General features: G+C 42.7%; 1 protein-coding gene across 15 annotated transcripts in view; it reads right to left on the bottom strand.

Moving 5' to 3' along the window:
• NCOR1 (nuclear receptor corepressor 1) overlaps positions 1-15,179 on the bottom strand; it is a 238,392-nt gene that overhangs the window by 74,950 nt on the left and 148,263 nt on the right. For all 15 annotated transcript variants that reach the window (XM_023764861.1, XM_023764867.1, XM_023764865.1 and 12 more), the window contains 2 exons: positions 12,377-12,516; positions 4,678-4,804 (listed from right to left, as the gene is read on the bottom strand). In XM_023764861.1, coding sequence (XP_023620629.1) covers positions 4,678-4,804; positions 12,377-12,516 — 267 coding nt within the window. The remainder of the gene's footprint in view (positions 1-4,677; positions 4,805-12,376; positions 12,517-15,179) is intronic.

Below are 15,179 nucleotides of genomic sequence, written 5' to 3'. Positions count from 1 at the left end.
GCATGATTGACGCCTAACTGCTCCCCTGCCGGCCTGATGCCCGAACTACCCTCCCTGCCGGCTTGATCGCCCACACTGCCCTCCCCTGCACGACCCGCCTCCTTCGCCAGGACCCGCCCCCTCCATTTGAAACGGCGGAGACACCCGGACCAGCCTGCTCCGTGCTGCATGGAGCCACGGGACCCCCAGGCCTCACCATGCAGGGAGGCTGCCGGGCCCCACCTCCGCTGTGTGCGTGGCCATCTTGTGGAAGCCTTCTTTGTGGTGGCCATCTTGTGACAACAACACGCGTGGACCACCTAGGCTTTTATTAGTATAGATAGGATTTTTAAAAAAATATATATTTTATTTATTTTTTTTACAGAGAAGAAGGGAGAGAGATAGAGAGCCAGAAACATCGATGAGAGAGAAACATCGATCAGCTGCCTCCTGCACACCTCCTACTGGGGATGTGCCCGCAACCAAGGTACATGACCTTGACCGGAATTGAACCTGGGACCTTTCAGTCTGCAGGCCAACACTCTATCCATTGAGCCTAACCGGTTAGGGCATAGATGGGATTTTTAATGTCTTGACATCTTTACCTAAATATGTCAACGAAATCACAAATTTAATGTTTTACACTGGACTTGCACTCACTTCTAAATCAGGTTCTTTTCTAGTGTTTACTATTCCATTAAACCAGAAAACTTTTAAATGCTAATGACACTTATTCTCATATTCTGTATGAACAAATCTCACAGATTTTCTCTCTAAAAATATTCTTGAATCCATTCATTTCTGTTCAACTGCACTACTGCCATTCTATTCCAAATATGACTTTTCTTCTCACCTTCCACTTCACACCATTCTCTACAATAATGCTTTATAAAAGCCAAATCTTACCAAAATTCACCCACACTCTCTTCCTCCCCTTTCTTCACTCTTCTTTCCTACCACTTAAAACATTTCAATGAAACTTCATTACTCTTAGGATAAAGTTCCAAAATTCTGAAGATGGTCTTGCTACAAGGCCCAGGCTGGTGGACCCACCCACCCACCTTTCTAGCTCCATCTCGCATGTTATATTCTCTCTGTATTCTGTTATCACTGGGCCTCCTTTCAGTTTCAGGGAATGCCCATGTGTCTTCCACCTCAGAGTTATACATGCCATTTATTCTTGTGTGTGTGTTTTTTTAAATATATTTTGATTTATTTCATGGAGGAGGAAGAGATAGAAACATCAATGATGAGAAAGAATCATCGATTGGCTGGCTCCCACATACCCACACTGGGGATGGAGCCTGCAACCCAGGCATGTGGCCTGAACAGGAATTGAACCATGACTTCCTGATTCATAGGTTGAAGTTCAACCATTGAGCAACACCAGCTGGGCCCTGCCATTTATTCTTACTGAAAAGGCTCTTTCTCCTAATTTTCCTTTAAATATTACATCAAATATCACATGCTTTAAAAAAAAAGCCTTCTATTATCTATAGGAAATTAATAATAATTGAGGAATATGCAAATTGTCCAGGACTCCGTCACAGTAATGACCGAACAGCAGGCTGCGTGGAGTGACCAGGCCGGCAGGGGGATTAGTGAGGGATGACCAAATGACTGAACAGCAGGCTGCATGGGCAACCAGGCTGGCAAGGGAGTTAGTGAGGGACGACCAAACAACTGAACAGCAGGCTGCATGGGGCGACCAGGCCAGCAGGGGGGCAGTTAGGGGCAATCAGGCCAGCAGGCAGAGATGGTTAGGGGTGATCAGGCTGGCGGGGGCGGGGGGGCAGTTAGGGGCAATCAGGCAGATGAGCCGTTAGGAGCCAGCGGTCCCGGATTGTGAGAGGGATGTCCTACTGCTGGTTTTAAACCGGCAGTTGGACATCCCCCGAGGGATCCCGGATTGGAGGGGGTGCAGGCTGGGCGGAAGGGACCCACCCTGCTCCATGCACAAATTTCGTGCACCAGGTCTCTAGTTTCCTTATAATTCCTTAAATTTTACTACTCTGGCTCATTACAGTTACATGTATAATTTACTACACATGTACTCATTATAGTTACAATTTTATATTTATTCACAATGATTTGATTCCTGGCTGCTTCCACTAGGCTATAAACACCATAAGAGCAGAGTTATGTATTTTGCTTATCGTTTAGATCCTAGACACAAGTACTGTGCCTGCTACACAATACACTCAAACATTCGCTGAAGTATAAAATGAATAAATGGTTGTAAATATGTCTTAAATTTACTTTACCTTCCCTTGGATCCAATTTGCCACTATTATAAAAAGTATATAGAGATGTTCACTACAGCATTAAGTTTTTAGATTGTTTTCTTAAAATTGACTACAATACAACATAAAAATTTGTATCACCCTAAAATTAAAATATGTATGTCCAATGAGAATCCCAATGGTTTAAGACACATTTCTTAAACTAGGTAAACAATTTATAGTTCGGTCTCCAGCTCACCCCCAAGCATTTATCCTGACCATGACCTTCTGCTTTATAGGTCGACACTCAACCACTGAGTAAAACTGGCTGGGCTCAAAGGTGCTATTTTAAATCACTGGCTAAAAAATGATTTATTTAATAAACTAGCTCTCTCAGAACTATTTGTCTGGAAGAAAAACATGGACCCTATCTTACACTATACAGAAAAATAATTCCAAATGGAACAGATTTTTTTTAAAACGTTTAGAAAATAATCCTATATAATAAAAGCCTAATATGTTAAGTGTCTGATCGTTTGTTTGACCAGTTGCTATGATGAACACTGACCAACAGGGGGCAGATGCTCCAACTGGTAGGTTAGCTTGCTGCTGGGGTCCAGCCGATCAGGACTGGGAGAGAGGGGCTGGACATGCCCTAGAGCCCTTTCGTGGTCCCTTCCTGGCCCTGATTGTGCACCAGTGGGGTCCCTTGGCCTGGCCTTCACCCTCTCACAATCCAGGACCCCTTGGGGGATGTCAGAGAGCCAGTTTTGGCCCGATCCCCGCAGGCCAAGCTGAGGGACCCCACCAGTGCACAAATCCGTGCACCAGGCCTCTAGTTTAGGATAAATGAGGATAATTTAGCTGTTTGAAGTACTGGTGACAGAAATAATCAAAGTACATTTTGATGCAGCTGACATCCTATCTAATAATAGACAAACATGGTAATTGACAGTACCTTCGCTACGCCACCCATTGGCTAATCAGCGCGATATACAAATTGACCGTCAACAAAGATGGCGGCTAATTTGCATACTGCAGGCAGGGCGGGACAGCGCCATCCTGCCTGCCCCACCGCCATCTGGGCCTGCTATTTGCGACCCAGGGCGGTGGGGCGGGACAGCACCATCCCGCCTGCCCTGCTGCCATCCGGGCCTGCTATCTGCAACCCGGGGCGGTGGGCGTCCGTGTGTGACCCGACCCAGGGCGGCCGGGCGGGGCAGCAGCAATACACCAGCCCGCCCAGGCGTCCCGTGTGCGACCCGACCTGGGGCAGCGCCCCAACCCCCAGATCAGCCCTGCCGTGTGCGCGACCCAGGGAGGCGGGGCAGGCACCGAGGGATCAGGCCTGCCATCTGCCACCCGAGGAGCGGGCCTAAGCCAGCAGGCGGTTATCTCCCGAGGGGTCCCAGACTGTGAGAGGGCACAAGTGAGGCTGAGGGATACCCCCCCAGCCCCCTCCCCTGCCAGTGCACAAATTTTTGTGCACCGGGCCTCTAGTCCTAAATAAGAGAGGAATATGCTAATTAGCCATTACACCCTGAGGCATAACAACCAAGCGCATCACAACCAGATCACAGATACAGCATGAGGGTGGGCCAGTGAGGTACAAGCAGGCTGCGGAGAGCTACAGGAGGGGGCAGGGCAGCAAGCTATGGGGGTGGGAAGGGGAGTGGGGGAGCTATAGGAGGACGGGGACAACGGGCGGAGAGCTACAGGAGGGCAGCAGCAACCTACTGGCTACAAGCGGGAGGCATAGAGCTACAGGAGAGGGCAGGGCAACAAGCTATGGGGGGGCGGGGGGAGCTACAGGAGGGTGGGGCAGTGGGCGGAGAGCTACAGGAGGGCAGCAGCGACCTACTGGCACATGGATTCATGCACAGGGCTACTAGTTCTAGTATAAAACAGACATTAAACAATACATAGAAGATATATCAGGCAGTAATAAGTGCAGTGAATAAATAACAAAACTTAGGAACCAGGGGATAAAGAGATATTATAGAGGTAGGGTTACATATCAATAGAGGCCTGAAGAAATGGGAGAACGAGCCAACAGGCACATTTTTGAGAAGAGCATCCCAGGTAGAGGGGTTAGCACATGCAAAATCCCTGAAGTGAGGGTTGCTCTGCTCAGGAACAGAAGAAAGAACAGTGGTTAGAACAGAGTGAGCAAGCACCTCACACCTGTTAGAATGGCTGTTATTAAAAAAAAAAAAAGACAAGAAATATTAAGTGTCTGAAGCATGACTGGCATTTTCAAGATGTTCTGTTTGTAGCACTTGGACCATCTCAGGTGCTACATAAATATTTGTTAGTTGAATGAACACATTATGTTCAAGTTTAATGTCTCTATGCCTTGAAAACACAAATGTCCTATTTCCTTAATGAAGCAATTCCTAAACAGTCAAATCACTAAGCTAAAAACTACGTATTTGGGCTAGCAGGAGGTACAACTAAATTTAACATTTTGAAATACCTTCACTATCTTCTGGATTTTCTTCTTCATTAGAGGCTTCAATATCTTCATCTTCCTGAGCAGAAACGGTGGAAGCTACACTTTCACATTGAGACACATCTCGTTCTTCACGAGGTTTTCGTGAAGTCTAGAGTAACAAAATATTAATTATGATTTAAATAACTAAATGGAAAGAAACAAGCCTTTTCCTATCTGAAATCACGGAGTTCACAAATACATACACACATACTAAACAAGAAGGCTGTATATGTGACAGCTGCTCTGGTTAGAGTACAGTTATCTCCAGATAACCATTAACTAGTCTTTTGTGTAGGTAAATCGCTTTCAACAAATTGATCAAAAGTAATATAAAAACAAACTTTTTTTAATTACTCACCACTATACATGTATAAAATAGCCCCAAATCACAAAACTCCTGCTCTTCTTTCCTTCCAAATAATGTATTTTCTAATAAAAATAACATATTTTTTTCTTATAATAATAAGGTGGAATGTGGAATCTTCACATGCAATAATGTACTATATCCCCAAGCATTTTCTTCACTATATAATATTCATTAATTCTTTTTCTTTAATCCTCACCCAAGGATATGTTTTCATTAATTTTAGAGGAGTGAAAGAGAAACATCGATGTGAGAGAAACATCAAAAAGTTGTCTCCTGAGCACACCCAGATATGGGACTGAACCTGCAACCTAGGTATGTGCCTTGAGTGGGAATCAAACCCACAACCTTTTGGTGTATGGGACAATGCTCCAACCAACTGAGCCACTTGGTCAGGGCCAAAAGAATTTATTAAATGTCAATGTAACAATTCAAGTACACAAAAACATAAATCCTATATATCTTCCACTGTGTTTTAACAGATAACATTCTGTCATGTTTTCCTGGGATCTCTTTTAAAAAGATAAAACACTCTAGACCAGCGGTCGCCAACCCTTTGGACCTCACGGACCACCAGTGGTCTGCGGCCCACCAGTTGGCGACCGCTGCTCTAGACCAACAATTGAAGCCTGCTGTTCCTATTCTTACAGTTGTAATTAAAATGATCAGAACAAGAAGTTTTAAAGACATCTGTGATGATAATTTTATGTTTACTTGGCTGGATCGCAGTACCCAGATATGTGGTCAAACATTATTCTGGATGTGTTCATGCATGCGTTGTTTTTTTTTCCTTTGGACCAGATTAATATTTAAATCTATAGGCTTCTGAGTTGAGCAGATTACCTTCCATAATATGGGGACGGCATCATTCAATCAATTAAAAGCCTTAATAGAATTAGATTGATGGCTACCTGCACTACCTACCCCCAACACACACACCCTACAAGGAAATTTGTTATCAGACTGCAGCTCTTCTGAGTACCCAGCCTATCACCCTATCGTATTGGATTTTGTACCCACTTAGCCTCCAAAATCATGAGCCAATTTCTTAAAGTAAATCAATCTCGCCCTGGCCTGGTATGACTCAGTTGGAGCGTCATCCAGTACACTGCAAGGCTGGGGGTTCGATACCCAGTGGGGTTACATACCCAGGTTGTGGGTTCCATCCCCAGTCAGGGTGCATATAGGAGGCATCTATCAATGTTTCTCTCTCACATGGATGTCTCTCTCTCTTTCTCTCACTCTCCCTTCCTCTCTCTAAAATCAATAAACATATCCTCGAGCAAAGATTTTTTAAAAAATAAAAAATAATTAAATCAATCTCACTCCCACTCCCGCTCCCTCGTGAAACACACACACACACACACACACACACACACATTGGTTCTGTTTCTCTGAAGAGCCCTGTCCAATAAAACAATGTTTATCTTTTAGAAACATGTCTGATTTATTCTTTTATTTTTCTCCCAGAACATTTCAATGGTTTTGAAGTCAACTCTCTCAGCAGTAGATTTTTTGTTATTTTCATTCCTTTATATTTTAGTTGCTATAGCATATTTTTAGCTCTTGCATTCACATTTTTAACCTAAAAGTTCCTTTGTGTATAACTTTTAAAATTAGCCAACATTATAATTCAAATGTGAATCAGTTTAAACATATGCACTTTTATTACACATTAGATCATTCTTTTTTCTTTTTCTTTTTAGTTTTTATTTTGGAAATTTTGAAACACATACAGAAGTTAGAGGCAAATCTTGTTTCATCTATACCCAACCTACTTTCCCTGATCCCCATTCTGTATTGATTTATTGTGAATCAAATCTCAGATATATCACATGAATATGTTAATAATGTAAAATATATCTTGCAATGATGGCTCATCTCAAGTAGTAGTTGTATTTCTAAAGAAATACTGACAAAGGGTACAAATATATTGACAAATAGTCTTAGAAAATATTTTAGAATGTCAAATCAAACAGACCATAAGAACGTGGTTAAGTTATTTGTATTTCTCAAATATGTTTACGATTAAATTGTTAAAGTAACAATTGGTAAGAATGCTATTAAACGACATATTTTATAGCTCCTTCTTACTCTGATTTACTACTTTTTTCTTCATTCATCTTGTGCTTCATTAAAAAAAAAATTTCAGCCCTAGCCGGTTTTGCTCAGTGGATAGAGTGTTGGCCTGCGGACTGAAGGGTTGTGGGTTCGATTCTGGTCAAGGGCACATGCCTGGGTTGTGGGCTCGATCCCGTGTGGGGTGTGCAGGAGGCAGCTATCAATGATTATCTTTCATCATTGATGTTTCTATCTCTCCTTTCCTCTCTGAAATCAATTCAAAAATATATTTTAAAAAAAGGAAGTCTGCCAAATAGTCAACTAAAAATGACAGTCCATGAAAAAAGAGAGCCTTGGAACTCAATTTCAAAAGTGCTTTTCCTTGAGAGAGCCATCATACTTTGATAGTGAGCAGGAGAACTTTATGCATGCTTCCCACTTATCATGCAGACATGTACTCAACAGTTAAGATTTAGTAAAGCTAAATTTTGTTGCTTCATCAAGGAAATTCTTAAGTGACACTGGCTTTAAAACAAAAACAAAATGCTTCAAATACCTGGAGATTAAGAATACATTAGAGTACTTGGCACAGTGGTGTGCTGCCAGGATTCATGCTAAGTCACCAGCACTCTCACTCACAACTGCTTTAACACCATCAATGCAAATGTAAATACAGTAGAAAAAAATAAATAACATCTTAAGATTTTATGTAAAGACAATGAAACCTCAGCTCTTGAACTTAACTGATCTGGAAGGCCATTCGAGAAGAGTTTTTTTCAAAAATTGACTTATTTTTCCCATTAGAAATAATGTAAATTGAATTAATTCGTTCCATACTCCCAAATGATTTCCCATTTTAATCTTTCTTCTATACATTACCATCTAATGTACTATCTATAATAATAAAAGCGTAATGTGCTAATTAGACCTGATGAAGCTGTGGTGGTCGAGGCAGAGGCGGCCACCGCTGTGTTTGGGGCTGAGCCCCTGGCACGAATTTCATACATCAGGCCTCTAGTCTATACTAATAAAAGGGTAATATGCTAATTAGACCAGATAGACTGGATGGACGTCTTCCAGACACGGCCCCTTGCCCACCCGTGGCCCCTCGCCCAGGCTGGCCCTGCCCCAAGTGGGGACCCCCACCCCAAACGGATGCGTGCCTGGTCTGCAAACCGCCTGCAACCCCTCGCCCACCCAGCCCTGCCCCCAGTGGGGACCCCTACCCTGACCAGGGGCGTGGCTGGCCTGCAAACTGCCCACAGCCCCTCGTCCAGGCCGGCCCCGCCCCCCAGCGGGGACTCCCCACCTCGATCCAGGGCCCCCTTCAGGGCAGGCCAGCTGGCCTCCACCCGTGCACCAGGTCTCTATCCTATATAATAAAAGGGTAATATACAAATTGACCCTAATGGCAGAAAAATCAGAACGACCGCTGGACCAGTCACTAAGAAACGCACTGACGACCTCTTGGTTTCTTTCCCCGGCCGGCAGGCTCCAATCGCCTGATGGCCACCTGCAGTGGGGGTGGGGCTGGTGAGCGGGTGGGAACAGCCGACCTCTTGGTCCTGTCCCCCAGCTGTCAAGCACAGATTACCTGATAAAGAACGGGAAACCAAGAGTATGTGGTGGCAGGGGGCAGGGCCAGCTGTGGGCAGCTGGGGAAGATGGCCCTGACAGCAGGCCAGGCCTAGGGACCAGACCCACGCACAAATTTCATGCACCAGGCCTCTAGTCCTATATAATAAAGAGCTAATATGCTAATTATACCAGACGGTGGAACGACTTTCCAGAACAACCTTCCGGAACGACCAGTGGGCGGGGGGCAGGTTTGCAGAGTCGTGAGGCAGCTGGGGCTGTGAGGGCCGAGGCAGCCAGAGCTATGAAGGCCTACCCTTGCACGAATTTCGTGCATCGGGTCTCTAGTTTAATATGACAACAAATACCTCTTTTCTTAAATTTATCAAATTTTAGCCTTAAATGAATCACTTTCAGCACTCATTCCACTGGTGCAGCATCTTTGCTTTTTAACATATCACTGCCTCCAGAATGCTGTCACTAGCCAAATCAATAACAGTTATTCTACCTTTAATTGCCTGTGATCAGTGACTTTAATACCATTAGCAACATTAGCACTCTTGAGGACCTCTTTATATTTTAAAATTGTGCTAATTGTCCATTTTGCTAGCAAAAAAAGCTAAATAAATAAATATACACAAAAATATTCACAGCAAAATTTCAGGAGATGTTAACAATGTGAGGGTTAGTGTAAGATGACTAGCATTCTCTCCTTTGTCTGCGGCTTGAGAGACCACTTTTGCCGTGCTGATGTATCAGCATGAAAGGGCTGTCAGGTTGAGAACTGAAGTTTTGTTCAATAACTGAGGCATTTTTTCCATGAACCACTTGGCAAATGGTTCGAGATGGGAGACATTCGAAAACCCAGGTTTGACTGTAGTCTTGAGCTCATGGAACCCTCAAAGAGCATTATAGACTTTGAGAACATTGAAACTTCCTTGTTAAGGAATTTTCATTACTCTTATATACTTTCTGGGTTTTTTTAAAAATAAATCTTTATTGTTCAGATTATTACAGTTGTTCTTTTTCCCCCCATAGCTATCTTCCACCCAGTTCCCACCCCACCCTCTGCCCTTACCCGCCCCACTGTCCTCATCCATAGGTGTATGATTTTTGTCCAGTCTCTTCCCTCACCCCCCACACCTCTTTCCCCCGGGAAATTGTCAGTCCACTCCCTTTCTATGCCCCTGATTCTATTATATTCATCAGTTTATTCTGTTCATCAGATTTTTTATTCACTTGATTTTTAGATTCACTTGTTGATAGATATGTATTTGTTGTTCATAATTTTTATCTTTACCTTTTTCTTCTTCTTCCTCTTCTTAAAGAATACCTTTCAGCATTTCATATAATACTGGTTTGGTGGTGAAAAACTCCTTTAGCTTTTTCTTATCTGTGAAGCTCTTTATCTGACCTTCAATTCTGAATGATAGCTTTGCTGGGTAAAGTAATCTTGATTGTAGGTTCTTGCTATTCATCACTTTGAGTATTTCTTGCCACTCCCTTCTGGCCTGCATAGTTTCTGTTGAGAAATCAGCTGACAATCGTATGGGTACGCCCTTGTAGGTAACTAACTGTTTTTCTCTTGCTGCTTTTAAGATTCTCTCTTTGTCTTTTGCCCTTGGCATTTTAATTATGATGTGTCTTGGTGTGGTCCTCTTTGGATTCCTTTTGTTTGGGGTTCTCTGCGCTTCCTGGACTTGTAAGTCTATTTCTTTCACCAGGTAGGGGAAGTTTTCTGTCATTATTTCTTCAAAGAGGTTTTCAATATCTTGCTCTTTCTCTTCTTCTGGCACCACTATAATTCGGATGTTGGTACGCTTGAAGTTGTCCCAGAGGCTCCTTACACTATCTTCATATTTTTGGATTCTTTTTTCTTTTTGTTTTTCCGGTTGGGTGTTTTTTGCTTCTTCATGTTTCAAATCTTTGACTTGATTCTTGCTATCCTGTAGTCTGCTGTTGGATCTCTGGATATTGTTCTTTATTTCAGTCAGTGTATGCTAAATTTCTAGTTGGTCCTCTTTCATATCTTCGAGGGTCTCACTAGATTTATCGGCTGTTTCTAGAAAATTCTTGAAAAACCTTATAACCGTGGTTTTGAACTCTATATCCAGTTGTTTGCTTTCCTCCATTTCTGTCATTTGTGACCTGTTTCTTTGTCTCCGCATTTTGGCTGTTTCCTTGTATTGATAGAGAGGCTTTGTGTGCTAGGTGTCCTATTGGGCCCAGTGGCTCAACCTCCCCAATTACTTGAGGTGGCCACTCTTGGTGCACCCCTTTGTGGGCTTTGTGCACAGTCTTGTTGTAGTTAAGCCTTGATTGTTGCTGGTATCACTGGGAGGAATTGACCTCCAGGCCAACTGGCTGTGATAATCAGCTGTGGTTATGGTGGGAGAACTTCTGTGCTGCAGACAGCCTTATGGGGCAAGACTTGCTTCAGTGGGGCTTTGGTGCTCACTGATTCTGCCCCCTGAGTGTGTCCCTTATGGATCTGAGGAGTTGTAATCTGGATGGTCCCACTCTGACCATTGGGTACACTGGCTCTTGGATCTCTAAGGAGATGCTAATTTAGCCTCTGCCTGAGGCTACCCAGCAGGAGCTACAGAGAGATCTGCAGATTCCTCTTCTTTGTTTGGGGTTTGGAGGTGCCCAGATGAGGCCCAGCTGTGAAGCAATGCAAGCTGCTGTGGGACCTTGGGCCTTCTTTTGGAAGATCTGGGTCTCTCTGACCCAGATGCAGTTAGTTAGGTAATTTTAGATTGCAAAGGGCCAGGGCATTCATATGCAAAAGCCTCTGCTAGCAGCTTGGGTGGGGCGGGGTCTTAGGGAATCAACAGGGCGGAGCAAACAGCTATGGCTGATTTTCAGCCCTGCCTTAAGAGGCCCCGGGTCTCGGTGTCCCAGGGTAATTGGTAATCACTGCAAGCACCTCTGAGAGAAGGCCGCCCTCGAGTTCCGCCCGATGCCAGACAGTCCAGTTTCTCCCCGTATGTGTCTGGGTCCCCAGAGACTCACCCGGAATTGGAGTTCAGAGCAGTTGGGAGCTTGTGTCTCCTTCCCGATTGAAAAAGACAACCGCATCCTCAGTTGCCAGCCCTTTCCGCGAGCGCCTCCATACCTCTGCACTTCCGCACCTCCTCTGAGTCTCAGTGTGCTTTTCTCTTTCCTTTTGTTGTAGAATTTCCACTCAGCCAGCCTTCCTGTGGTTCTGGATGATGTCCGTTTTGTCTTTTACTTATAGTTTTGAAGTGGTTGTACGAGGCAGTAATTTCAGGTGTTTACCTATGCCGCCATCTTGGTTTTTCCTACTTTCTGGTTTTTAACATTTATCCCATATAATATTTCTCTGAGAAAATGCTTTGTAATATGCCAAATCAAATCATGTCAAGAGCACTCCAACTAATTTTAAATTCAAACTCCCAAATGCTTCCATTTTTAAATCCAGTTTAGAGTAATTCAAATGTACTGAATTCTCATTACTACTAACAGAAGTTTTATTCTTTGGGCAGTAAATAAATAGTCAACTTGTGCCAAGAAAGTAGCATATCTTTTACAGGTAAATGCAATAAATAAAAATATGAGCTACAAAAGTTTTCTCAAAACCTATCTTGAAGTTCAAAAAACAAGAAACTGAAAGTAAAAGTCAGTAAGTAAGAGATTCACCATGCCTGACATACTCACTTTCTGCTTATGCTGCTGCAAAAGGTTGTCAAGATTGTGTCGCCTTTTATAGTTAAAATAGAAGTTTTTACATTGAGCTTCACTTTTAGTTCCCACCATTTTGGCAATTGCTGCCCAGTTACGACCATGTTCTACTAGACCTGTATTTTAAAAACAGAACAAATGTTAAAGAACAGTAACCTGATAAAGCAAACAAGAGCAATAATAAAACAAACTTAAGCATTGTATTCACAATCATTAACACTAAAAGTGTTTTCAATTCTCATTGATATACTTCAATAATTACTAAAATATGTATTGACACAAAACCCACTGAACAGCTCTATTTAAAACATGCTCATGAAAGCCCTGGCCAGGGAGCTCAGTTGGTTTGAGCATTGTCCCAGTATGCCAAGATTGCAGGTTCGATCCCCCATCAGGGCACATACAAGAATCAACCAATGAATGCATAAGTGGAACAACAACAATAAAAACAAACAAACAAAAGCATGATCATTAACGTTGGACACATAGTAATAATTCAAATACTTGTAAACTGACTGAGAAGGTACTTCTAAATATTTGGAAAGAGTGTATCAATATAAAATTAATAATATAATCAAATATAAATGATTAACATAATGATATATATACAGAGTGAGGCAAAAGTAGGTTTATACTTGTTCATATGGAAAATAATAAAATCCTATATAATAAAAGCCTAATATGCTAAGTGTCTGGTCATCTGGTCAGCCATTCAACCAATCAAATCGTAATATGCTAATGATATGCTAAGGTCACTAAACCGCTTGCTATGACGTGCACTGACCACCAGGGGGCAGACGCTCTGACTGGTAGGTTAGCTTGCTGCTGGGGTCCGGCTGATCGGGACTGAGCGAGACAGGACGGACATGCCCTGCAGCCCTCCCGTGGTCCCTCTCTGGCTGTCCAACTTCCTGCATCCCTTCCCGGCCCTGGTAGTGCACCGGTGGGATCCCTAGGCCTGGCCTGGGCCCTCTCACATTCCGGGACCTCTTGGGGGATGTCAGAGAGCTGGTTTCGGCCCGATCCCGCAGGCCAGGACAAGGGACCCCACTAGTGCACAAATTCATGCACCGGGCCTCTAGTAATTAATAATACAAGAATAAACTCTGTGTCTCATGTATTCACAGCTAAAAACCTACTTTTGCCCCATCCTGTATGTATGTATGTATATGTATGTATACACACATACAAGACTCCATGAATCATCAGCATGTCTTCAGTCCATTCACAATCAAGAAATGTCCTAAGAAAAATTAACCATTTGAAAAAAATCTGTTGTAACCCAAAGCATCACAGAAATCTATGCCATCTGACACTTTTTAATCAAATAATATATATATATATGCACACATACACATGTCAAAGGAATATGGGTATGAAAATGCATATATACATAGGAGTTATCCAGCCAGAGATATACTTTAAATACAGGTGTACCCAAGCAAAAATTTCCAGTATAAATTTAAGAATTTATAGAAAAACATCAGTTTTTCAAGGTTAATTCCAGTAGCTTCCTTAATAATTACTGGAAGATCACTTCTAAATCTTACCCGATATATGAATAAGAGATGAAAAGAGTGGTGACTAGCCCTAACCGGTTTGGCTCAGTGGATAGAGTGTTGGCCTGCGGACTGAAAGGTCCCAGGTTTGATTCCGGCCAAGGGCATGTACCTTGGTTGTGGGCACATCCCCAGTAGGAGGTGTGCAGGAGGCAGCTGATCAATGTTTCTCTCTCATAGATGTTTCTAACTCTCTATCCCTCTCCCTTCCTCTCTGTAAAAAATCAATAAAATACATTAAAAAAAAAAAAAAGAAAGAAGAGTGGTGACTAAAGTCATATGTTAGTGTATCTACCTGAAAAAGATTATGATATAGCTAATATCTACTTACTTCACTATGAAATTTTGATGATCAGAGAATAAATGTGAATCTTTTAAAAAGTTAAACATGTAATCATGACAAATCACAAATTTTCTAGTCATGGCAAACTTCAAATAAAAGACAGAACACTAACTTCTGTATTTTTGGTAAAGTTGGTTTATATGATATTTAAATGTATCACTCATTACCTGGTAAATAGAAAGTAAGTCTGAAATGTATCACTAAAAGTCAAGCTGTTTACAATATCCTCTCTCTAGAATTACAAGGTAAATACTTAACTCCCCCAAAAGGCGGTTAATCTCTCAAAAATTATTATATTTGAAAACAAATAATTTATTTATAAACCAATTATTTATCCTATTAGAAATCTTAAATTTTATATTACACTAGAGGCCCGGTGCCAGCTCTCCCACATCCCCTGAGGGGTCCTGGATTGCGAGAGGGCGCAGGCCAGGCCAAGGGACCCAACCGGTGCACGATTGGGGCCGGGGAGGGATGCAGGGGGATGACCAGCTGGGGAGGAACTGTGGGAGGGCTCCAGGGCATGTCCGGCCCATCTTGCTCAGTCCAGATCGGCCAGACCTCAGCAGTAGGCTAACCTAGCAATCAGAACATGTGCCCCCTGGTGGTCAGTGCATGTCATAGCAAGCGGTTGAGCGGCCTTAGCATATCATTAGCATATTACACTTTGATTGGTTGAGTGGACAACCGGACACTTAGCATATTAGGCTTTTATTAATAAGCAACAGTGGATTAATAAGCAACAGTGGAAAAATACAAGACCCAAAAAGTTCCAGAATAAGATCAAGGACAGGATCCAAACTTTTGTGTCTGGCTACAATGTTCATACTCTTCTCTGAATCACAGTGTAATTTCTTAGTAGTTTTTAATCAAATGC

The sequence above is a fragment of the Myotis lucifugus genome, unplaced genomic scaffold, assembly GCF_000147115.1.
Source record: "Myotis lucifugus unplaced genomic scaffold, Myoluc2.0 scaffold_355, whole genome shotgun sequence".
NCBI classification, from domain to species: Eukaryota; Metazoa; Chordata; class Mammalia; order Chiroptera; family Vespertilionidae; genus Myotis; species Myotis lucifugus.
This window is presented reverse-complemented; position numbering and strand designations above follow the sequence as displayed.